At 32.7% G+C, this 26,781-nt stretch overlaps 2 protein-coding genes across 2 annotated transcripts; both read left to right on the forward strand.

The window, feature by feature from the left end:
* The first annotated feature begins 9,896 nt into the window (after window positions 1-9,896).
* Window positions 9,897-17,706, forward strand: LOC129924209 (mucin-like protein). The gene is made up of 10 exons (XM_056018023.1): window positions 9,897-9,954; window positions 10,695-10,960; window positions 11,241-11,502; window positions 12,367-12,476; window positions 13,649-13,775; window positions 14,474-14,614; window positions 14,766-14,969; window positions 15,743-15,991; window positions 17,175-17,391; window positions 17,493-17,706. Exons 4-10 carry the CDS (start codon window positions 12,390-12,392, stop codon window positions 17,704-17,706), a joined length of 1,239 nt encoding a protein of 412 aa, XP_055873998.1. The 5' UTR covers window positions 9,897-9,954; window positions 10,695-10,960; window positions 11,241-11,502; window positions 12,367-12,389.
* Window positions 17,518-26,110, forward strand: LOC106057918 (latent-transforming growth factor beta-binding protein 4-like). Its single transcript, XM_056017995.1, has 15 exons — window positions 17,518-17,656; window positions 18,902-19,063; window positions 20,025-20,147; window positions 20,254-20,373; window positions 20,778-20,903; window positions 21,202-21,324; window positions 21,772-22,017; window positions 22,911-23,042; window positions 23,194-23,319; window positions 23,679-23,810; window positions 23,914-24,045; window positions 24,784-24,894; window positions 25,212-25,352; window positions 25,661-25,786; window positions 25,988-26,110. The coding sequence occupies exons 2-14, from the start codon at window positions 18,994-18,996 to the stop codon at window positions 25,750-25,752; spliced, it is 1,674 nt and encodes a 557-aa protein (XP_055873970.1). The 5' UTR covers window positions 17,518-17,656; window positions 18,902-18,993; the 3' UTR covers window positions 25,753-25,786; window positions 25,988-26,110.
* The last annotated feature ends 671 nt before the right edge of the window (window positions 26,111-26,781 follow it).

Here is a 26,781-nt window from a genome sequence, read left to right on the forward strand (position 1 = left end):
TAAAGTTCTAGGCTAGCCTTACACTGACCAGTTTGTTAGAATCAGTCGGACACACGATCTATTTACTTATTGGGACAGAGAGTAAATGAAAATTTTACTTTTTTCTCGACTTAGTTATCCTAATGCTTTTAGATCTATATAGCTGTACCAGTGACTGTCATATAGCTATGGACTAGGCCGTGACAAAGCTAAACAGCCACCGTAAGAATGAAGTAATAAAAAATTATATCTCCTCATGAACTCAATGACCTCTTTGGCGCACCGCAACAAACACATCACATCTCTGAGATCCAGACTGCGGCCCGTCTCCTCCTTCCTGGTGAGTTGGCCAAGCACTCTGTCAGTGTGGTAGCCAAGACCTTCACCAAGTACACCAACAGCAAAAAAAGTTTTATAACAATAAGTCAAACAAAAGCCCTTTTCATTTAACACATGCTATTTTTAGTGCCTCTTCTTGTTCACAATTAGATAATTGCCTATCCGATCGAGTCTCTTTTGATTTATCCACGTCATACTCTGTTAAAAAAAAATAAAAGAAACTTGGTTTGAACTCTAAAATAGAACTTTCCCCATATGAAAATTATAGATCTATTGTATTATCTATATATATATAATTCTCTTCTTCCATTAAAAAGGTCAAACAAGAAGTAAAGGAAAGATCACTCTCTTATTTCTGCGGATAGTCACCCCGCGAAAAAAAAAACAAGAGGGGGGGGGGGAGAGAACACGTTTTCACAGCTCGCTACGGATGGCTGCGCGCTGGACTGTCAAACCCTGCCCGCTCCCATCCCATGTGGGAGGTTTGGACTAGGAAGTAAACTATCGTCAGCTCTGAAGGAACATCCGAAACATGTAAAACATTTTACAAACACTAAATAGCAGGGCCGGACTTAAGCATTTTGGGGCCCTATTCGAAACGGATTTCGCGGAGCCAAGTGTGGGTAGGGAAGCGGTTAATAAGTCAAATTTAAGAGTTTGTATTAGAAAATAAATTCGTCTATGCATTTTATTCATTCTTTACTACGTACAGAATTACTTTACGAGCCTTGCGTGTAGCAAAGTCATACAGTATATCATAATAATTCTGTTTCCCACATAGATCCCGTTCAATAGCAAGAATTACCAAATGTTTCAATCTATCTTTGAGAATTGTTGACCTCAAGTAATTCTTCATTAGTTTGAGGCGCGAGAAGCTATTTTTACCTGATTACACAATTATGACTAATGCATAATGCCGTTGTTATTAATAGCGCGTAGGATTGACGTTTTCCATATTGAATGACACCCCAAAATGACTTTTTTTTTCAATGTATTTCCGTATATTTTAAGGACTTTTTCGTATATTTTGCAATTTCGGGAGATTTCCAGGAGCTCATGGTAAATCGACAGGAGTGCGCGGGATATCTGTTTTAAGTTATAAAATGGTTTAATTTAATAATTTATACACCTTGAATTAGCGCGAGTTCCATTAAAGTGCGGATCCTTCGGTCATATAGGTTGCAGTGGCCTAAGACCGGCCCTGCAAAATAGCGGCGTATGCTATGCAGCCGGTCGACTAGTTTATTATATTTGTCGAATGTCATACCCAAACAAAGGGCCTTCTTAAATGTTGCTAGATATTTTCTCCAAACATATAATGACATTTCATGTATTACAAATGTTTTTATTTAAACTTCGTTTCATCTTTTAAAAAGAAAGAGCAATTTGGGTGCTGGTCCTTAAAGTGTGTGTAAAGATGCGGATGTGTAGAAAAATGGCTTTGTGTGGATGAATGCAACAACACACTGGATAAAGAGTATGATTCTGATAGCGGTTAGTACATATACATGTGAAAGAGATGGTACATAGGTTGACCATTCTAGATTGCTTGAATGTGAAAGACGACAATATCAACACTCCCCAATGGAGATTCACATATAGGCCTACAAGTATCTCATTAAAACCGATAACAAAATAGTAAATACACCCATACACATAGCCTAGGCTAATACTGCAATTTATGTAATAATATTTGAAGGACTACTTCATAGAACAACTAATTCCTATATAAATCATAATATTCATAGCAACGGATGATAAACCTGAAAAAAAAAATTCCAGGTGTGTTTGATGATTCCAGCAATACATATTTATTGCTATTTTAATTGGTTTAAATTTGAATTTTATCAATAAAAAAGATAGTTTATTGATAACTTAACATGTAGTTTTAAATTACTTTTCACTCTTCCACTTACTACATTTAGAAATTTGTTGATTTTTTAAAATGTTTTTGAATTTATAAAAATTTGCAAGTTAAGCAGGGGGTCTACCGAAAACCAGAAAACATGGCAAGGGGTCTACAGACAAAAAAAAAGTTTGGGAACAACTGCTTTACATCTTCTACTTTAATCACATAAACTCACTCACTAATGATGAATTGAATGGGAGATGGATGTAAATGATAATCATTTGTGTGACCAAAGCTACACAAATCATTTAGAGAACAGAAAAATTGCATTCTACGTGGATTCTTAGGACGCCCCTGCTGAGTCCACCCAACTCTAATGGGTGCCTAACATTAGTTGGGGAAGGTAAAGGCGGTATACCGTTGTATTGGTCATATAAAACCCTCGCTGAAACAGTCGGCCATTGAAATAGATGAGCTTTAACATCATCTACACCTCCCTATCAATAGCAAGGTCTGAAATGGGTAGGCTACCTATTAGTTGTTTTGCAATTTAAGATTGAATGACACGTTTCATTAACTAAGTTCCAAAACTATAAAGTTTTATTTTCATTGTCCTCCTTTTTAAGGCTTTGTCCTTCTTTCTGTGCTCCTAGGGATTGCATGTATATAGTGACCCTAATCTAGCCGGCAGTAGCCAGACATATTTTTTTAAAAAATATCATACTCGATTATCTTATAAAAAAGGACCAAAGTATTAAGTCTTACGTAACAATCTCTTGTTTACTTCTACTATAATGAACTGGGTTGCTATAAGAATACTTCTTATTTTATCTTATGAATTACAGACGTTTCTCAAAAATATAATTACGCCCTTATCAAATACATGTGTTACGCATGTTAATTAGGGACAACCGCTAAACTCTTCCCACCGTCACCATATTGTATGCCTAGTAACTTTAGTGGCGGACTGAAAGGGTTAATGTGTGTGCGGCCTACTGACATACATTACTCATGCCAATCACACAGGTCAAGGGCTGTTGAATAAGGGGACAGTACTGCTAGTGCACGCAAGTATGACCTGTGCTGATGTCATGTGACAGATAGCCTTTATGGGGGAGAGACTCAGTGTGTAAAGAAAGGACAGTTGAGTCCAGGACAGCAAGAGAAAGACTGTGCAGTACCTTGAGAGTCCTCGAAGATGTAGCTGTGAGAGCTAGAGAGACTTGTAGGGATTAGTTAGGCAGTTCTGTTGTGAAGAAAAGCATTTCAGTTAGTGTAGCCAATTGTGTTTATTGGCTGTTGTTGATGTAATTTGTCATTAAACCGCCACTTTGTTTATTGAAGCTTTTGTAGTCAAGTTGTTTTAGATGTGTTGTGTTGTTGGCAGTGTTTGCAAAATGCCTGATAGAGAAGATCGTAACAATATAAACACACACACATACACAATCCATATTAAGGCTACCAAGTGAAAAAAAAATAAGCGAAAAGTTTCGCTAAATACTCAGAACGTGCGAAGTGTTCCTTCAAGGAAAAAGTTTGGGAAACACTGCACTAAAGACACAATAGCGCTGACTTTTATCTAGGTTTTCTTTCAGTAGACAGTGACTTGAAATTCCCATCGCTTAAAAATTAATATATGAACAAGAAAATATAAAAAAAATACTTTTAGAAAAAAAAAAACTACAAACTTTTTGACCAGACAGACAGAGTTGATATAAGCTTTGTAAAAACAATGGACCTCATTCACCAATCGTAAACAAACAACATTTAGCACGTGTCGCTCTATCTCTTCTATATAATTTACGATCTCATGTTTAATTCATGATGGTTGTCACGTGACAGTTTTTTCCTTTGTTTTATCAATGAGATCACGTGACTAAATGTTGTTTGTTTACGATTGGTGAATGAGGTCCATTGGGGAAGGGGAGGGGGAGTATTTGAAAATCCCCACGGACCCCCCCCCCCCATTGGGAGGGCACTCAAATTAGTGTGTTTTTTTATATAAAAAAAAATAAATATTACGCAAAATGCGGAGGCCTCAAAAGAGGTCAAGCCCTGGGCCCCCCAACGATGAAAAATTCCTAGCTACGCCCCTGGTGGCCGCCTGTTCGATCGATATGCACTTCAATGCTCGTCGTCAATGACGTCATCCCCCGACGTCACGCACGAGGTTTGGCCTGGAATGAATGATCTTCATTTCGAAAGAAGTGTCCGAAACTTTAAAAAAAAACCCACATCACTTACACAATAGACCTGTTTTTTACAAAGCGTATACCAAATCTTGTCTGTCTGGTAAAAAGTTTGAACACGTCATTTCTCCCATTCCCATTCTTGGATCAAGTTGAAACTTTAGCACAATTATTCTTTGGCGAAGAAAATACATGAATCAATAACAAATTTGTACTGGGGAGGGGGGCGTGGTGGCATATTGGTTAAGCGCTCGGCTTTGTGAAGACTGGGATTTTGAATTTCGGTCCACCCAAATCTAATGGTGACCTGACTTAATTTGGGAAAGTAAAGGCGGTTGGTCGTTGTGCTGGCCACATGACACCCTGCTCGTTAAAAGTTGGCCATAGAAACAGATGACCTTAACATCATCTGCCCCATAGATCGCAAGGTCTGAAAAGGAAACTTTCCTTTTACAATATTGAAATTTATAGTTGCGAATGTGGAGTTCTTCCCCATACCCTAGAAAAGCTTTTTAAAAGTATTTTCATATTTTGCCTTTTTTATGTTCATATTCTTGTCCAGATAGTGTATCCAGTACTTCTGAAAGACCTTTTTGTTTCAGGTAATTTGCATTGCTGACGAGAAGCAAGATCACTCAAAAAAATCTATGTGCGTATTCTGAAAACCAATATGTTCATTACAAACTTAAATTCCTGTATCTAAATTTATCTATTTATCTAGCACAATGACTTTTTCAATGAAAAATCCTTTTTAAACGAATCGTCTGAACATGTTAAAATGTGGGTAAGTTAATAGCGTACACAAATTCTACGTTCAAACTATGTCAGCATAGTCTAGGGCCTGGCCTAGACTATTGATCAATATTTGTTTTATTAGTATTCCTTCTTATTTAGATCGATCTCAAATTACATAATTCAAGATAATTTAAAATTTAGAGCATTTAAAGCGAAGACCAGAAAGTGAGAACTTAAAATTATAAATATGAATTACAAAAAAGATTACTTCCGCAAGAAGTTTATCTTATTGACGTCTGAAACACAAAAATGGCAAGCTATAGAGTCAATATTTAACCATTTGACAACTAGAGTGGCCGGGATACGCCGCTACTGGTAGCCAACTAGCCGGAGGAAATTCCAGCTACCCGTCGCCTCAGCGTGGCCCTCCGGTGGAAACGTCTAGTGGTGGAAACTAGATAGTCTACGTGTAGCGAACCAGGCCCGGCCGGGCTTCCCTGGGTGAGCTTTTTTTTTTTTTTCTCTCACTCGGGGTTGGGATGGAAAAAAACGCCCGGAACCCAGTCCGAAAAGTCCGTCACGCCGTTCCACAAGGGGGCCGTCATCAGTGTCCCGTTAGCTGGAGTGGCGGTCCTTGCACGGAACAGTGGCGGTTACAGTATAGGAATATGAGACAAGCTCCCCAAGTTAGCACTGTTCTCGGCCACTTGTAGCGAGTGGGGCCCAGGAACGGGGACGGTGCGCTGTGTACACGTCACGGTCCGGTCTGGCCCAGTCAATCGATATGGCCGTCTACCGTTAGGAGCCCTCAGACCAGTGGCGTAGCTAAAGTGGGGTTAGGAGGGGGGAGCATTTCAAAATCCCCCCGGGTCCCCACTTGAGGGGGCCCCCAAATTAGTGTTTTTTTACATTGAAAGTTTAATATTAAGCAACTGCAGGGGCCCCCAAAGAGGCCAAGCCCGCGGGCCCCCAATCGATGAAAAATTCCTAGCTACGCCCCTGCCTCAGACAGGACAGAGGTGAAGAGCCCTATGTCCAGGCCTGGTAGTTAGATAAAAGCCTTTCTAACCACCAATGGGATAATGGCGCCTACGGCGCCGACGCCCTTCTGGACTTCACTGTAGGTAGACAACTAGAGCGTGACCGCTATGTCGAAGGCGCCGATTAGAGTCGCCGATTTTGGGTTGTTTCGTTTACGCACGCACTGCTAGTTTTTAAATAACTATTTAGACGTCTATACCTTTACTAACTCTGACCTAGAAGAGCGATAGTGAAGCTATTTTTAGGTGCTTATGAATATCTCAAATATCTGCATTTTCAGCATGTTGGAATGGATTTTTTGAAAATTACGTTTTTCTTTGCTAGCCTTCAAAATGAAACATATTTAGGCTTATGTGTAGGCTTTAATAGAATAAGATTCTAATGGGAATATTAATGTTTCAGCTGTAGAATATGGATATAAATAATGATTGGGGTAAGTAATTCTAGTAGTAGACTTAAGACACTTAACTAAGTTCTTAGTTCTTAACTTAGACTTAAGTTAAGACTAGTCTGACTCTGACTAGACTACTAGACTCCTATAGAACTATAGAGTATAGAGGTGTATAATAAGTACATCTATATTACTATATAATAAATAAATAATAGACTATAGAGATAGACTAGATTTAGATGAAGATTCAAGATCTAGACTATACTAGATCTAGAGACGAGTAAACTAGACAAACTAGAATCTAGATCTAGATTTCTAGTAGACAGTAGAGTCTAGATCTAGATCTTTTTGAAAATCTAGAACTAGTTACTAGAGTTAACTAGACTAATATAGAGTTTCTAGTAGCAATATGGGTAGCAATTTGTATAAATTTGTTGAATTTGTCTCATTAACATTTGACAAATTTGAGACCAATTTTTTTTAGTAGTGAAAATGAATAAAAAAATTGATGCTAGATGAGTAGATCCAGTATTGAATATATGTTAGAATAGATCTAGTGAAATGGGAGATTGGAAGGCAACTACATCTAGATCTAATCTAAAATAATATAAATTATATGACATGATATTTTAATGTTTTTGAGCTCTGTAGGCCTATTTATGACTTTAAACATGATGAATGAATCGGTGAATATGATATCATAATATCATTCAATGATGCTGAACGTGAACCCTACGTCTATTTTTTTCTATTATAAAAAGAATGTTTTTGACATTTTTGCTATGTTTTATTAGATCTAATTATTTTTTTCCTGTGAATTTAGTCATAAAATTGATTTTTTTAAAATATCTGATACAGAGTTATATATCCCTTCTCTTAGCCTGTCTTAGGGATAGATAGTTTCTGACAACTGTTTAGTGGTGAAAAGGTTAATATAAAATAGATCTATAATTAGTATAATATAATAATGTATAGATCTCTAGAGATAGATTAGATTGAATAGATTATAGATCTAGATCTATAGAAATCTATACTAAACTGACTAAATGGTATAATACTATTTATAATGTGTATAACATAGATCTACTGACTAGATGACTATATTGTCTAGATCTATAACTAGTTAGTAGTGTAACTATAATTTAATACTATAATAATTTAATAAAGTATGGACTCTATAAGTAGTATAAGTACTATATAACTTATATTATTATAATTATATAATATAAAAATATAGTATAAATAATATTAATGGACCTCATTCACCAATCGTAAATAAACACATTTAGCCACGGCATAATATTGATAAAACAATAAAAAATATGTATCAGGTGACAGCCACTATAGATGGCATGTACTTTGTATAGAAGATATAGATAATCATGTGGTTAAATGTTGTTTGTTTACGATTGGTGAATGAGGTCCATTAACTATATTATAATTTTATTTAGTATGAAAAAAATATAGTATAAAATAGTAGTATTTTAATTAAGTATAGTCTAGTGACTAGTCTATATTGACGGTATTGTCAGACAAATAGTATAGACAGATACTCAGATAGTGTGAGATAGTCATACTATTTTAGTATTATAATTAATTATAGTCTAGTAACTAGTCTATAGTGACTATACTCAGATAATAGTATAGACAGATAGTGTGAGATAGTCATAGTATAATGATTATGATAATAATGACTATTGTGATTTTCTAGATCTATAGTAATATATTTTATATAATAATAAATTACAATAGATCTATTATAATCTAGATCTAGAGTAGTTTATGCTATTCGGACACCTATAGGCCAAAATTTCAAAGTTTGACTTTGACAGCGCATTATTTGACAATGGTTTGACTTAGAAAGGAAATAAGTATCAAAATCTTCTTTAGTTTAAGTTTAAGGAGAATAAGGATGACTACTTATATTTGTACCCCTAACCTATATTTGTTATTATATTTAAGGGCAAAGAGGCCATGTGTTTTCATTTAATGCAGACAAATTTGACTCACATTATTTTATTCCGGAGACCATATAATTTATTTCAGTCAGTCTCTATATTTAGGCATTAATATTAACTAAATTTTTGTTTTTTGTTTATTAATTTAATACATTTCTAATACAGATGATCTTTTGTAGAATAGTACAGGTTAGGATAGCCATTCTTGCCTAAAAAGCTGAATCCTCTATATTCTCTCTCTATAAATCTATCTAGTAGGTCTAGATCTAGGCATTTAACTACATTCAATGTACCAAGCTCACTACAAACATTTGCCTATTTATTCTCTATAAAAAAATAACAACAAACAAACAAATATAATATAAGATCATTAACATTGATGTCCAAAACTGGCTGTCTGAAATAAATTTGGGTAAGAAAATTGTAATTTAATTCAAACACCCTATTATTTTTGTTGTATAAAATAAAACAACTTGGCTTATGAATCAAATAAAATAGCTCCAAAAACAGAATAAGTATTGCCGGGCTCATTAGCATAGACTAGACTTAGCCAACCAAAAAAATATTCTCTTAATCCTAGGAAGAGGTAAAGTCATCTGGGTAACATAAGAAAAAACAAAAACCTGATGTAGACATTTGAAATTCTTTTTTCTTACATAAAAAGACAGCTAATATTACTTCAACCTAACACAGGTGTTCTGTGTTACATCAAAAGAGGCCATTTTATGTACTTTTTCACACATTTTCTACAATTTTAAAATTCCACTATTAGATTTTCAATCTCAAAATATCACAATTTATAAATTAACCATTTCTAATTGCAATGAAAAGAAAATAGTGACATTTTTATTCAAATTTTTTTAGTTATAGACTTTATAGTGAACCAATACCTATTTGTCACCAGTACTTGAGAAACACTCATATATAAAATAAGATATAGGTTGGGGAAAGCATAAGTGGTGGTTGCTTTTTTCTGTTTTCATGACACCCTTGTTAACCACAGGTCAAAGAAACAAATGACCTTAACATCATCTGTCCTCATAAATCACAAGATCTGAAAAGGGGTACTTTACTATAAACATGCTAATTAAAATTAAATAAACAATCAAAGAAAATTAAAGATGTTTTCTTGTGTTGCATGATCAGTGCTCAAAAGCCTTTTTCCATTACCATCTTGGTGACATTGTGTTACATTGGGTGATACATTTATTTATTTTTGTTTTGTTTTGTTATTTAAATAGATTATTATACTTTATTTTTGCATTACAGACAGAAGTCAATACTTTCCAAGCTATCATTGCCAGTAATGGTACAACAAGCTATGCTATATCAATGTACCAAAAAGGTGGAATGAAATGGGAGTTTGTTCCAAATAGAAATATTTATGTTGGACATGTCTCTGACAAAGCCCTTAAAGATTACAAACTAACATTTTCGAGAAAAACAGTCTTGGTTCTGATATTGGAACAGCAGGTAAATTGTCTCAATTTCAATCACAAGTGAAACATGAATGTATGATAATAATAAAAAAAAATAATGACTGTATTATATGCTGCTATTTACATACTGTTGCTACTGAAATATGAATGTATGATATTGATAAAAAATAATGACTAAAAATTATGTTGCACTCAAGTCAATAAAATAGTTACAGCTAATCTCCTACTGGACATAAATTCACAATGAGTACTAATTATTAGAGTAACATTTAAGCTGTTGCATTATTTTTATTAACTCAAAAATTAAAACAAAAATTCCAAAAGGAATATTTATTAATTGAATTAAAAAAAAAAAAAAAATTAACATAAAAATTGTTCTATGTAGGCTTCTTTACTTTTAAATTACAGACATGCCTCCATAGAAGACTATAATTACAATTTATGCATACCAATGTCAGTGTAGTTGTGCTTGTTAATTAGTGAATAAACTCTACTAAATCATTGGTTTTCCTGGCGGATTCAAGCAATTCGTTCCATACACTTTAAATAATTCCTCCTAGCATAGGGAATAATAAATGTGCCCTTAACTTAAGTGTCTCTGAGCATTTCTTTGTAGCTTACTCCTCCCCTCTCTTTATTGTGACTCCCAAACATATACATGACATACTGCAACACCAATAGAAGTCTTTTATTCTACATCTAATCAAAATCTAATTATTGTTTGAAGGTATTATAATTGTTAATCATATCTTTTTTTTATATAATATTCTTCAGGTCGTGAAGGCACTTACATTGATATTGTTGGTGCTTCTGAAAACTCAGCACAAAACTGTCTAGACTTTTACTACAAAAATGTGTATCTTGTTAGTAACACACAGTTTCAAAACAATATCAGGTCACTGTTGAAATGCCCATGTAGTTTAGAGAGACTGGACTACCAGTGGACACTTGTTGAAAAGAGAAGCAATGACAACATTTACTGCTATGCTATATCTTCCATTTACAAGAGAAGGGAACTACCAAATAACTCTTTAAACAGGGTGAGTGATGATGTTAGATTGATATTTCTTAATAAATAGATTTGATTTCAAAATACTGTATGTCACTTTTCATATTATGTTGTTTCTTCCTAGTAAACATCTTTAGAAATTTAGTTTTTAATTTAGGACTTAAGTTTCAAACCATTTATAAGGTAAATAACATAGGTTAAATATCTTTTTTTAAAAAGAAGATATTTCCAAAAAAATTAATTAATCTAATGAATGTTTTGAAGTATGAATTTTTTTTTTTTTTGATTAATAACTGAAATATTACTTTCAGCTTTGCTGTTACCAATATAAAAACCCAACTAGTAACAGTTGGGAAGCAACACAACAAGCTGCTAGAGAATCATTCTATGTTTCTGGTGTAGCAGATTCTGGAAACATTTTAACAGAAAGTCCTTTCCCAGAGAACAGACGTCAGTCTTTGGAGAAAGATTTAACCCCCAAGATTTGGTGTTGTCAGGAATCAGATCTTTGTGAACTCTACAGTAAAGTTCGGCCTGACCCTGGGTGTACTTTAGACTCACCTTTTATCTCTGGTAATGTGAGAATTTTACATTATTTTATTGTTTAAAATAAACTTAGGCTGCAACTTATAATAGTTTTTTATTTAGACCTTATCTCTTTTAAAAATTCAAACTATATTTCATCATCATCATCAAACTGCATTTGAGTGAGAGCTTAAGAGTTTCAAATCCTATCTTACAAAAACCCTGATGTTTTGCATATTGCATGTATGTCACCATGCAGGTTGAGAATTTTTTTTAGACCTTTTGAGACAGGGTCTTGGGCTGTAAAGAAGAATATGAGACACGGTTTCTTCTTGGACTGAGCTGTGCTAAATATGAACCAATGGGACAGTGGCCTTCACTCACTGTGCTATAATAGCTTGCTTATGCAGCCTCCATCACAGGAAGTGCAGTCATGTGCTCCCGAACTCCACTGGCTCTTTGAGACTTGTTCCAGCACTCAAATCACTTGTCCATTTCTATTTTTTTATTGTTGCCTGAGCATGTTAAAAACTCACAGCCTGGTACACAAACTGTATTTAGTTGTCTGTTATTTGGTAGGGGTGCATGTGGTGGCTTTGTGGTAAAGTGCTTGACTTCTAACCTGAGGGGATCTCTGGCTAAAATCTGGGTGAAGATTGGGATTTTGAATTTCGGAATTATGTTTCTGAGTGAATCCAAATCTGAGTACCTGACATTAGTTGTGGAAAATAAAAAGTGGTTAGTTGCTTCTCTGGTCAAATGGCACCCTTGCAGCTGTCTTCCATAGATGACCTTTATTATTTGGTGGTTGTATTGCTTAAATTTTTTTTAATGTCTTCTTTTTGAAATTGTGTTTTCAACATCATAAAAAGTGTCATTGCTTTTTTAAAATTTCTAATAATTATACTACAGCTTCCTCATTTGGTGATCCTCACATGACCACATTGGATGATAATGAGTATACACTAAATGGATTGGCAGAGTATATTATGCTTAATGTTCCTGAAAAATTTATGATGCAGGTAAGCTTTTGTTTGTTTGTTTTGATATGTTAAAAATTCTTTCGTATGAGAAATATTGTCTGTAATAGTGGATACTTGTGAAAATCAGAAATTGTTAAAATTTAAAGTGTTTCGCAAGCTTCCTTTTATTTTATAAAAATCTAAAAAATAAATCAGTTTTCATTCCACTGTAAGTCATAAATAGAAGTCTTGTAAATACCATCAATTAATTATTGTGGAGTGATCCATCATCCATCCATCCCAATGGTGCTACAGCCCATGGAGGGCCCTGGTCTGCTTTAGCACATCCCTCCATTCTGATCAAGCCTATGCTTTACGTCTCCATGCCTTGACTTTTAGCTGTTGTAGATCTGCCTCTACATCATCAAGCCACCATACTCATATACTTATGGTCTGCTTTTGGGGTGCCTGCCTTTTGTTTTTTGCATTGTGGAGTGATTAGAGCAATAAAACAGAGTGCAGAAAAAATAGTAAAAGGAACAGCATCATGGCTTAGGATAAAAAGTAAATGTGTGATTAAGTCCTAACCACACCTGATCATTGTACTTTCAAATTATGTTAGAAACTATCAATGGTCAAAAGTTAATATAGTAATAAAACAAATAAGATTTAATCTTATTGAAGTTATTCCATTCTCTCCCTCTCTCTTGGTTATATTTGATAGAAGCTACATCTCATACTTCTTGTTTGAATTGTGTCATCTTAATCACTGTTTACATTTAAAAAAGAGAAATTTTACCTAGAAGTTTCTGAATTAAAAATTAATAATAGCAAATGAAAATTACAAATAAATACACCACTAAACTACAACAATATTATACACATACCCAAGAATTGATAGAAGATAAAAACTCAGAAAAAAAACAGAAAAAATGAAATTGACACACATTCATGGACTGCAAATAAAACATTTTTATAATTGTAGTATAGTAATAGAAAATAAAGTGACTGAGTGCCAAAAATTTTGCTCCAACTCATCCTTCTCTGTATATACAAAAACTTTTTTGTAAATATATAAAAATCTGATGGTCTAGAAATGCTGATTTATTTCTACCTTTTCATATAACTTAAGAGCACTATATTTATATGGCTTTATTACTACTGATCTACTTATCAATAGTTCCATACAAGTTTACTTTTATTTTTATTTCTCAAATATAATCTCAAACTAGGCAAGAACGGATCGTGTAGCGCTATCGAATGAATCATTTACCAATGCCACAGTGTTTGTAGCTTTCGCCGTCAGTGAGGACAATCGCTCATCTACATTACAAGTTGAACTTTCCCTGAAGAAAACTTGTGAGAAAATTAAATATATCTTTTAAACATCTTAATGTTCTTTTTTTTACAAAGCTTTATATCAGCTCACTCTGTCTGTCTGGTAAAAGGTTTGAACTTGTTTTTTCTCCCATTTCCCATTCTCTGATCTAGTTGAATCTTTGCACAATTATTTATTGTACCTGAAAAGACATGAATCACTCAAAAAAATTAACCAATTAGTAAATTAATTATTACGTTATTATAATTATTATTATTAATTATCTTGTGTGTTATTGAAATAAGGGGAATAAATGCTACTTATTGAGAAATGTGAATGTATATATGGATTTAATTTCCTTATTATGTTTTGACATGTTTTTTCTCCAATTTCACATTCTTGGATCATGTTGAAATTTTTCATAATTATTCATAGTGGATGACAATACACGAATCAATTCAAAAAGTTAACCAATTACTTAATCAGTTAGTACTAATTTATTTATTTTGTTTTATATAACAGAAAGAGTACTTAAACATGCCATTTTTCAGATAAATGGCAGTAATTAGTAGTTCTTTCCCTTGGATAAGCTTTGTTTTAAAAAAAAAAAAAATTGTTTTTTAAAAAAGTATTCTTTTTTCTATTGCTTGTTTTAAAATTATGTAAATATTATTTCTATCCCTCTTTTTTACATTCTATAATATATTGAATGTTATTGTATTCTTTTTCTTTCTCTAAGCCATGATTATCTATGCTGACACTATAGACTTCACTACTGACTTCTATAAGACCTCCGCCTTCAAGCAAACTCTAAAGAATTTCGTCATTTTGAGAGAAGATAGTGGAAATAAAACAAGACTGGTGGCATCCTTTACAACTGGTATCAATATATTCCATTGTTTCTATTTTACAGTAATCCTTTAAAGTTGTAGCTGTTGTTACATATGAGCCCCAAACCTTGCTACATTTATAGGTAGCTAATTAAATAGGAGTTGCTATATTTTAATCAATATACATATTGTGTTTTCCAGGTATAACATTGAAAATATTTATGGGTTTACAAAGTCTTGAGTTCACAGTACAAGCTGACATTAAGTTACGAAACCAAACCCAAGGACTTCTGGGTAACTTTGATGGGAATCCAAACAATGACTTTATCCTGCCGAATGGTACAGTGTTGACAGCTAATCAGACTAACACAGAGAGGAAAATATTTGAAAACTTTGGAAAGATGTGTAAGCTTGTAGAAATATTTCTTTTTTTTTTTTAAAGCTTCCTCTATTGTTATTTTTTTTTTTGTCTTTCTGTTGAAAGTTAAGATCTCAAAAATCAAAATCACTATTGAAAATAATATTTTGTGCTCAATGTAGATGTATTGGCTACTTTATTTATTTTTTTAAAAACTTAATATGCTATTTAAAATAATATGTTAGTAAAGTTCCCCTTTCAGTCTATAGGGTAGATGATGTTAAAGTCATCTCTTTCTTTGGCCAACCGTTAACAAGCAGGGTGCCATGTGGCCAGCACAACGATCAACCACCTTTACTTTCCCCCAACTTAAGTCAGGTACCCATTAGATTAGGGTGGATTCAGGGGCAGCCTTAAAATCTCCTAAAAAGCTTTATATCCCAGTCGTCACTGAACCCAAGACACCAGGTTCGGAAGCCAAGCGCTTAACCTCTCTGCCATCGCACATTCTATTTAATATATATAATAAACTTATTTACTTATCATTAGTTTGTTATGGCCCATCAAATGAACATGGTGAAATGTGTAGTTTGTTGTTGTTTTTTTGTTGTAATTTTTTTTTTAGTATAACTGTTTCTTTACCATTTTAAATCGCCTTTTTAAAACAGTAATTGTATAAATCTTCCATATTGCATAATTGATATAATTTATGCAGTGTTAAGATTTTAAATATTCCCTGTGAGTCTGTTGGTAAAATTATCTTTTAAAGTAACAAAGAAAAATGATGTAATTATTTTGTGTGATGTCTTATGTTTCGCAGGGGAAGTAAGTGATAACGACACTGTCTTCGATTACAATTTTGGGGACACTGCAGCTACTTACAGACATCCAGATTTTGTTCCAATGTTTATAGAAGAAGTTGATCAAGTAAAACTAGCAGCAGCTCAAGCTAAATGTGGCTTTTCCAATGTTGCTTGTATATTTGATTATATTGCAACTGGAAATGATGAATTTGCTAAAAACACTAAGAACACAAAATTAAAGACTAGTGCTGCTGTTGCATCTCTTAGTAAGTAGCTTGTTGGCACACATTTCTATACATTATATATATATACAGAGAGAAATATTTCTTTTTTTTAAGCTTCCTGTATTTTTTTTTGTCTTTCTGTTAAAAGCTAAGATCTCAAAAATCAGTCACTATTAAAAATAATATTTTGTGCTCAATGTAGATGTAATGGCTACTCTATTCATTTTTTTAAAACTTAATATGTGAACTGTTTTGTCGTTCTTGTTTAATAAAGCCTTTGATCAAGACATGTCTTCTTGTAGTGTTTCATTAGGTGACTACAATTTATTGAACAAGAATGACAAAACAGTTCATGATAACACAGTACATACACACACAAGCTGACCTGGACACCAAGACATTTTGACACACAAGAACAAATCAGTTCACAACACACAACAAGAACATAAATACACAACCATATGCTATAATAAATTGTAAGTAAAGTTCCCCTTTCAGTCTTTAGGGCATGTGACAGTCATATATATTTGTTATAAGTACATGTAATATTAAGCATTAACACCACCAGACCACTTTACCTATTTTTCTGTATTTGATTATTACATGAAAAAAAAAAGTGTCACAATCTAAGAATAACCAATCATTAATTAGCATGCTTACCCTTGCGCTAGTGTCTGTCCCCATATGGTGAGAGGTAACATGATAAATTTCTGAAGCTTTGCAATAACCATCAACTGGAAACATATATATATAGATATATATTTATAGCTTTTATATAGTGCTACTTTCATGCTTATAGCATGCTCAGAGAGCTTTGGTCCAATCTCATTTGTGGACCAGTGGGAGGGGGTATCTAGGAGTTTGTTTTCCGTGCTGCCTTTAGGCGCTCAGTAAACACAACTCTGCTCGAGTCGGGTGTCGAACCTCAAGCCCCCTTCTAGGTAGCCAAACCCAGTTCAAGCGCACTTAGCCTCTCGACCAAAAGTTGATTAGGAGTCACAGTTTTGCTAAGAAGAATGTTTTTACTTCAACTGAAAGAGACAGTGAGAGATTAAGTAATTAGAAAAATTGTGATTCGTTATTAGATTTATACTTTTCGTTACCTGGTCTCAAAGAGCTCAGGCATAGGGGACAGTTTAAAGGGCTAAGGCCTGGTAGGATTAAGTCTTATTAAAATGTAATATTTAACATCATTATACTTGAATATTGTATATTTTAATTTTAGAAAACAGTTTACCTGTGCTCAACTTGAATCAAAGTTTGAACAATGACAGCCAGTGGGAGGTGACAGAAAACAGAACAAACGCCATAAGAGTTGTAGCAACAGATGCAGATAAAGACAATGTCACTTATAAACTAGTCAGTCCATCACCTAGAGTCAGTGTATCGGGTGATGGTATTATTACCTACAGCCCTGATGTTAGCAACATTGTTTCCATTCAGTAAGTCTTGTATAGGATCTTAAAATTTCATTTATATTCTGATAATGTTTTTCTATCTTGTTTGTAATATATAGAACTATATAAGTAAATTTTGTTCACAGAGTCTATGCTGTAGATTCCAAAGATGGCCAGTCTAATATAATCACTATACCCACTGCAACATGTAGCAACTGTAGTGGACATGGGCAGTGTGATAATAGCAGAGTACTTAATGTTTCTGATACTTCAATTTTGTTTGCCTGCAACTGTTTTCCTGCTTATACAGGTGATTATTATTATTATTATTCAATAATATATAGACAGATTTCAACATAAGAAAAGATCATTGTAGGAAATCTATTTGTCACATTACTTATATTTAAATAATGCTGTTTAAGTGATAGTTTTTCTGAAAAGTGCAGACATACCATTGTATATACCATTATGAAGTATTGGACCTTGAATTAGTCATTCAATAAGACAGAGCAAAAAAAGTTTTAAATAAGTGTGACCTTTTTTTTTGTGTTAATGACATTTTGAAATAGTTTTTAAGCTGATTTAAATGTTATAATTTTCTCAAAATAGAATCAATATTGATTTACATACTAATGCACTTGATCTACTTTACTTGCTTTTGTAAAAATTCTACTTTTCAACCTATCATCTTCTCTAGTCACACATTATCTATCACAATGTTTGTGCTATATGTGTTCTATGATATCATTGTAAGTAAATGTTTTATATAAAAGTATTGAGAGCCACAAGCATTTAGCAAAATCTAACATTAAGGGTTTACAGCACAAGAAATATCATTTTAAATTCTTCCCATGCATCTAAAATAAAATATAGCCTATGAAAATGTATTGTTAGATTTTAATAATATTTAACAGTTAGAGAGAGACTATGACTACTTATGTTACATATTACATATCAACAGTGAGCTGTCTTTACATATATTGATCGAGAGATGCAATTAGTGTTATTGTCTCTTCTTCTTGTGAAAGGTTTGATGGGATTATATTGTCTCTTCTTCTGGTGAAAGGTTTGATGGGATTATATTGTCTCTTCTTCTTGTGAAAGGTTTGATGGGATTATATTGTCTCTTCTTCTGGTGAAAGGTTTGATGGGATTATATTGTCTCTTCTTCTTGTGAAAGGTTTGATGGGATTATATTGTCTCTTCTTCTGGTGAAAGGTTTGATAGGGAAGGGAAAAGGTTATTGGAAGGAGGAGTTGCAAAATTGGGTTGGTAGTTTGGGAGATGAAGGTAGTAGGAGATATTGCTGCAAAGGAAACAAAGGGAGATAAAGTGTAATATGGTGGTAGGAGAGTGTTGAAGGAGGAAATGCAGGATGGATATGATTGGTCCACAAGTATGGCTGGAGAAGTGAAGTCATGCCAAGTGCAGGAAAAACAAAGACTTGATAGCTCAGGACACATGCTAGCCACCTGGGCAGAGAATAAATCCCTTTGCTTATAGAGGAGAAAGAAGTTGCAGGTTTCTTAATGCTTGTTCAAAAATATGTTTTCAGGAGATTTTTGTAGTGAGAACTATAATTCCTGTAGAGCTAATCCTTGTGCTGTGGGTCAAAGCTGTACAGACCTGACACCGTAACAACAAGGTATGAATCAGACAGGCTATGTGTGTGGACCTTGTCCAGTTGGATTTGAAGAGCAAGGGGGCAGATGTATAGGTAAGTGATCAACACCATTTATATACTTCTTTTTCTTGTAGAACTTGTCTTGTGTAATAGTTTCACTAATTGTTAAATCCATCATAATGATCTGTAAATAAGTAAATGTGTATTTTGTGTGTGTGTGGGGGGGGATAAATGTTTGTTTTAATTCTATGTAATCTGATACCCTTATTAGACATTTGAAACAATAATATTAAGTTATAATTTTGTTTGTTAAATGTCGTGTGTTAAATGATTAAATAGTACATGTTATCAACTTAAAACATGACAAGTCTGTGAAGCCACATGTTCTTTACCTGTATGTTGATATATGTGCATGCTGCTAGTAAAGTTAATGGTAAAAAAAAACAACACTTGGGCATCTGTTTGTGAAAAACATTCATAAGAAAGAAAAAACATTTTAGAAATAAAAAGCACCCTAGAGTCAGGATTTTGTCATTTTACCATCACGAGACACTCATTACAAAGACAAACAGACACAAAAACTCCTTGCATTCAAATCATTAAATACATTTCAACTATCTGATAAAAATATTTCACAAAATGTATATTTTGTTTTCTATAGTTATAATTTTTTGTGTGTAATGCTCAATTTGTAAGACAAAATTCCTTATGGATAATAAAGATTATTATTATCACTGTGCACAACTGCAGGAAATGTCCAGTGCTTTTGGAAGAGAGGTTTTAAGTCTCTCAAACACACTAATGAAATTTGATGGTGATCAACTTAAAATATAAAATTAATTCATATACATGATTTTTAAAACATAAACTAATTTTTGTACCTTGTAGTTATCTTTAAAAAAAACATGGATGGTCTACTCTGACAATCTGGAAGTTTATAAGACAAATATTTGTATTAATCAAACTAACATGTAATTAAATTTATGGGCTTTTAAAATTTTCATAGAAAGAAAATGATGATTGTTTTTACTATTTCTGACATTCTGTTTCTTAGACATCAATGAATGTAAAGATAATTTGACATGTCCACAAGGATGTGAAAACACTGTTGGATCCTACATTTGTAGCTGTAACATTGGTTTCAGATTGAATACACTCAACACAAGCATTTGTGATGGTAACATTTGTATTGTTTTCTATTTCTATGAATTAATAGTGGTAAAATTGTAAACTAGATCTATTTGGACCCCATATTTTGGCTGTTTGATTTTTTTCTGTGCTAGATATCAATGAATGTGAAGAGAACATAGATGACTGCTCACAAACTTGTGTCAATGCAATTGGAAGTTACTCTTGTAATTGTTTCAATGGATATACTCTCCAAAGTGGAGTTTGTGAAAAAAGTAAGCTGAAGATAAAATATTTTTTTTCTTTTGATGCTTATTGATTTGTACTAATTTTGAAAACTTCAAGGCCTTAATATATTGTATTTTGAGTTGCTCACATCTATTGTGATCTTCAAAAACTTGGCAAACTTAACTTGTCTTATATTATAACATGCATGTACATGTTTGTGCATATTTTCACACCACTAACAAAATGCTCAGCATTTCATTATTATGATAATTCTAAGCATTCTTTCTAAGATAAAGAGAGAAAACAAAATTTAACTGCAAATGTAATTTTATTCTTTCATATTAAAAACATTCATTATATATATATATATATATATATATATATATATATATATTATTGAATAATACTTGTAGTTGCTTGTTAATATCGCTCAACCTAAAATAACTTACAGATTCAAGTAATGTAGAGCTGTGCCAAGCCCTGAATTGTTCCCAGCTATGTTTTGTTAACAATGGTACAGCAAGGTGTGATTGTCAAGTGGGGTTTGCACTTCAGGGAGATAACAAAACATGCACAAGTAAATATAAAATACAATTATAAGTTTTCTTGCATTATACAAAATTAGATGACAAAACAATCAGAAATGTATTTCTTATATGATCTTTTCTTATATATTAGACTAAGTGTAATTTCTGATTTCTTAATTTGTTTTATGTAGGGTTTATACATCTTTTTCTTTACATTATCTTTTTGTAAGCATCATAAAATAATTTAGGAATATTTTTAAGATCAATATTATATGTTGCAAAATTGATAATAAATTATTTGGAATTCTTTACTGCAATTACAAAATAAAAAGCTCTCTTCCTCTTCAGATATAGATGAATGCAGTCTTGCCAAGAAGCCCTGTAGTCAAATTTGTACAGACACTTATGGCAGATTTACTTGTTCATGTTATGCTGGTTTTAAACTAGAAGCAGATAGAACTTCTTGTACAGGTTGGCATTTATTTTAGTACATTAATAGTCAAATATATTGGCAGAAATAAAAACACTCTTTCCATTTGTTCTGAAGTTTGTTTTTTTTCTTCATTTTATTGGGAAAGAAAAAAAAAAAAGCTTTTAAAATTCAATTTGAAGAATTATTTACATTTACAATAAGTGTTCTCTAATGTCTTATAAAAGTCATTTATTAATGCTATCATCCCATGATAAATGCTGTGTTTAAAATGTAAAATTTATAATAGCTGTAAAAATACACATTTATGATGATGTTTGCAAGCACTGTTTTCTGGAAATGTTCAAAGTAACTGTGTGGTTTTAACCAAACAAAATATTAATGAATAGTAACTTACATGCTAACTCCATTGAAATCCAAGGATAATAAATTGCTTTTTTTTTTTCTGTCAAGCTTTTTACTTAATAAGAAAGGTCTACACATTTCAGCTTGTGAGAAGTCCTTCTATGGTGTCAACTGCAATCAATCCTGTCAGTGTAGTGGGCATGGGACATGTGATCCTGTCAGAGGCTGTGTATGTGACATAGGCTGGGAGGGAGTCAACTGCAACAATGATATTGATGAGTGTACACTAAGGACAGACAACTGTTTGATTGGTGATGTTTGTGTTAATGCTTTGGGAAGCTATTCCTGTGTTTGCCCTATTGGATATGTTAGAAATGGAACTTGTCAAGGTCAGTACTTTTGACTACTAATACTACATTACTAATGATGTTGTCTTTTAAGCTTTTTTTTTCCTTTTTTTTTAAAGTCATTTAGGGCTGTATGAATTATTTCTTTAAACAGATTTGTTGATACTTCCTTTAACTCTTTCTCTTTGTAATTATTTTTCACATTTTGCTGAAATTATCCATTTTGTTCATTAGTATTTCACTACCCTGTTATAATTAGACTTCAATTACTTTTTTGTTTGTTGTCAGAAAATGTTTTGTTTGATAGAGAAGTGAATGCATGCCATTTTTATTTAAAACAAATTAATGTTTAAAAAACTTAATTTTAATTTAATTTTTGATTATGGAATTTAAAAATGAAGTAGATCTAGACAATATGTAGTTAATATTTTAAAATCCAAATTAAAATAAAAGTATTATTATGATAGATATTAATATTTTCATGAAATTTAAATTATAACATGCCTAAATCATAAAAATTCTTGTCTTGAGCTCATTATCCCATGTCACTACTATCCAGAAAATTAATCAAAAGAAAATAGAGCATTTTTTAACCCCTATTCTTTAGGTATATCTAAAGAGATTACTTTCACTTAACATAATCAGCCAGGATGATGGCTGCCTTGGTATGTAGCATGTGTTTAGGATTGTCGTTATGATGGCCATAGGTGCGAAATTTGCTTGTCGCCATCCTGCAGGAGGTTTGGACTAAGACATAATAATCTTAATGCCCGATGGAACATCTGAAACTTATAAAGTTATGTCCAACAGAAAATTCTTTCCTCATTCCTGGAACAACGTCTCATCTCCTCAAATACTATAAAAATATAACAACGTATACATTTATCACTACTGCCTAAAAATGCTATATTTGTTTCTATTCTATTTTGTTTTAGATATAAATGAATGTGTTGATCCTGCCCTAAACAACTGCAACCCACTTATTGAAGATTGTGTCAATAACTTTGGTAGTCATGTCTGCAACTGTAAGCCTGGATATGCAAGAAATGATAAAGGGGACTGCATTAGTATGTTTCACATCAAATAATTGACACAGATTTATTTTCTTGATAAACTTCATTATCAATTTAGACATTAATTCTAGAGCTAATAAAATGTTTTAGAAATCATTGAATCAAAAAAAAACAACCTCAAGTTGCTCTGTTACAATCTCCTCAGATATCAATGAATGTGCTAATGGGGACCATCAATGTCAACAAATCTGTGTTGATGTGCCTGGAAAATACAACTGTGATTGTAACTACGGGTATAGATTAAATGATGATAGGCTAACATGTCTACTAGGTAATTATTAAGTATATCTATCCCTGACTCTCTCTTTCTCTACTCCAACTTTCTTTTTCTCTCTCTCTCTCTCTCTCTGTTTATATAGTTCGTCCATTGTGGTTTGATGATGACCACTTTTGTCATCCAGGTTGGGGGGGGGGGGGCTGAGGGCTTTGCACTGGTTTTTTTTTTTTGCCTCCTCATGTGGCTGGTGAGACCTATGTGAGCCCAGAATGTTCGGCTGCACACTGGGCAGGTTATTCAAGCTGGAGCTAGTGTCATTGGCCTTGCATTTTTTTCTTTTATTTTTTTTAATAGTTACTTTAAGTATTATAATGTTCAAATAAAAAGCTAATGAATTTTTTTGACACTTCCAGTGAAAGATGATGTATGCAGTGATTTTGAGAAACTGAACTGCTCTCAAGGATGCACAGTAGACTTTCAACAGAACACTTCATATTGTTTTTGTGCTGATGGTTACAATCTAGTTGGCAAAGACACATGTGAAGGTAAGGTTTATCTTAATTATGACATTAGTGTATAACTGGAATCTTTTCTAGGATAGGAAGTTTTAAAATGAGATTAACATACACTGTCACAATTTGGTTACAGACATCAATGAATGTGAAGTATCAACAAAGAACTTGTGCAGCTTCAAGTCTGGATGTGTTAACAGAGTACCAGGATACAGCTGTTCATGTCCCCCTGGGTCAAGTTTGGACAATGATGGACGCAACTGCAATAGTATAACAAATCTTAAATACTATTTATAAAACAATGGTTAAAAACTCTTATGGAAATGCTTTCAAATGCTTTTTTTGGTGATCTGTGAGATTTTTTAAATAGAAATGTTTCATTTCTTGTTATGTTATATTGATTTTTTTTTACAAAGCTTATATCAACTCATTCTGTCTGTCTTTCTGGTAAAAAGTTATTTCTCCCATACCCAATCTCGGATCAAGCTTATTTCTTTTACCTGACAACACAAGAATCAATTTAAAAAATTAACCGATTAGTTAATTAACTATGGGTGATTAATTATTTTGTTTTGTATCTCAAACAAGGGAAATAAATTGTAATTGGCTGAAGGGGTGTTATAAGCTGAATTAGTCTACTTTGTAGGTCATTGTCTGAGTGAACACAAACCTGAAAAATAGGTCGAGACTATAGAAACAATAGATAACTATACATTTTTTGTGTTCATAAGCTCTCCACTAGCAGAATGGTTATCATGTTGGCTTGAGCCATGAGTTCCCTCTTCCCCTCCTTTCCTTTTTTTTTTATAAATGCTTTTTTATTGTTAGTCTAGATCTATTATGATTTTAATTACATGACTGACCCAAACTAATTGATAAACCTATGCTTAATATAAGCTTGTTTTTTTTTTTTTTAAGTAATATAAATATATTTTCTTGTTTAAATAAAATAAATTTGTTGTGTTTAATGTTTCAAGACATTGATTCCAATGTTTCCTGCTTACAGACTGTAGTAGCACAACTTGGGGAGTCAATTGTTCAAGATCTTGTTCTTGTTCTACTGGAGCATTAAGATGTGATAATGTTAGAGGATGTATTTGTAGACCTGGATATACAGGTATATACAAGATTATAATGCTATGTTAACTCTGTGCTCTGGATAGAAATTCTTATTTATTTCTGTAAGAGTTTAGGCTAGGATGTAATTATATTCAAATCTGAAGGAACATCCAAAACTTGTAAAACAAATCAATGACATTGTGATGTAAGATTCATTGTATTTTTTATTGTCCTTTATTTATTGTTATGAATGTAAAATCAGATTTAATGAACATATAAATAATACTTTTTTCTCACAAGAAAACACTTAAAATGCGACTAAATAAATCTACCAAGAACTAGATCTAATTATTCCATCTTATTTCCCAACCCTAGGAGTTTTCTGTGATGTGGATGTGAACCAGTGTACCAATGGGGAATTACAGTGTAATGACAGACAGGATTGTGTGAGTCGTATAGGTCCTGATTCATGTGTTTGCAAATCTGGTTACAGACTTAATGGCACATTGTGTGAAGGTCAGTAAACAAAATAATTGATATGAACTTTTTCTTACAAGAACTGTTTCTTAAAAAAAAAAGATTTAAGAGAAATTTATCAAAACAAATTTTTATCTAGTTGTAAGATACCACAGATAGTTCAATGTCATTTCATAAAAAAAAAATAATAATTGTAGTTAACTCTTATTATGAATGTTTGAAAACTTTTCCTAAATGTTCATTCAACAAATTGTATTAATTAATTAACATATTGTTCCTTTATTTATTTATTTAGTGTACCATAACTTTATGTGTGATATGTCATAAATGTTGCTTGAACTCTTTAGATGTCAATGAATGTTTGGATCCAAGGTTAAACACTTGTCAGCAGACATGTCAGAACTCTGTTGGTAGCTACAGCTGTGGCTGTTATAAATGATTTGCTTATAATGCATCAACTAACACATGTGATGGTAGGAAATACCTTTTGTTTTATAGCCTTTGTTTTAATTTGATTGGTAATTTATAAGAAGTGTGGTTCAGCACACTCACTAGTTAAGTTTAGTTTAGTTTTGAAAAATGTAACTTTTTTTTTTCTAATAATGATCTATGTTAGTAGATCCTCTAAAAGATAACATGCATCTAATCTAGTGTTTCTGTATTTTGGTACTCAGATATCGATGAATGTGCTCAACAAATAGACAGATGTACAAGTGTATGTATCAACACATTGGGCAACTACAGGTGTTCATGCACACCTGGCTATGTCCTCAACAGAGATGGATATACATGTGATGGTAAGATTATCTTATTTGTGAAAAACAATCGATTTTCCTGGCTTTTATTAGATAATAGTTGAGACTTTGAATGAGATGTTGGCTCCTTAGTAGCAGTGAAGTTGAAAAAAGAAATAGTACTGATTCCTTTAAACATTTATATGCAATTACAAAATGAAGAATGTTATTAATTATTGTAATTGATTTGGAAATGCGATGGATAATAGCTAAAACACTCTGCTTTTATCTGTAATATGAGTCTTGCTTTAGAAATACATTAAATCAGGTTTTTAGACTGTACTGAGTTTGAGTTCTAAAGGATGTGCATGATATGTTAGGGAAAGAGAAGAAAAGAATCATTGTGCTGATCAGGCCACTTCATTAACTGTCAACCACAGATAATCCATGAGCTCTACATATTCTAATCTTTATGATATTAGATCTCTAAAGGGAACTTTTTCTTGGTTTTTATCATAATTACCTCAATTTTTAAAAATGGATATCTTGTCCATTCATCTTTATTGATAGGTCATTTTAAAATTTGAGTTTCATTCTGATGGTAATCTTTTTTTGTTCACAGTGACCAGTGTGTGCACCAACAGTTCACTTTGTCAGTACCAGTGTATTAATGTCAATGGCAATGAAACTTGTTTCTGTCCTAAAGGACAAGCTTTAAACAGTGATTTGAGAAC

This window comes from Biomphalaria glabrata, unplaced genomic scaffold (assembly GCF_947242115.1).
Source record: "Biomphalaria glabrata unplaced genomic scaffold, xgBioGlab47.1 scaffold_19, whole genome shotgun sequence".
Taxonomy (NCBI): Eukaryota; Metazoa; Mollusca; class Gastropoda; family Planorbidae; genus Biomphalaria; species Biomphalaria glabrata.

Coding starts and splice junctions, on each gene's coding strand:
- LOC129924209 (XM_056018023.1), top strand. CDS start 12,390: ATGACCACATTGGATGATAATGAGTATACACTAAATGGATTGGCAGAG. Junction 12,477..13,648: donor CTGAAAAATTTATGATGCAG/GTAAGCTTTTGT, acceptor ATCTCAAACTAG/GCAAGAACGGATCGTGTAGC. Junction 14,970..15,742: donor TGAAAACTTTGGAAAGATGT/GTAAGCTTGTAG, acceptor TATGTTTCGCAG/GGGAAGTAAGTGATAACGAC.
- LOC106057918 (XM_056017995.1), top strand. CDS start 18,994: ATGAATCAGACAGGCTATGTGTGTGGACCTTGTCCAGTTGGATTTGAA. Junction 20,148..20,253: donor CAACACAAGCATTTGTGATG/GTAACATTTGTA, acceptor TTTCTGTGCTAG/ATATCAATGAATGTGAAGAG. Junction 21,325..21,771: donor AGATAGAACTTCTTGTACAG/GTTGGCATTTAT, acceptor TACACATTTCAG/CTTGTGAGAAGTCCTTCTAT.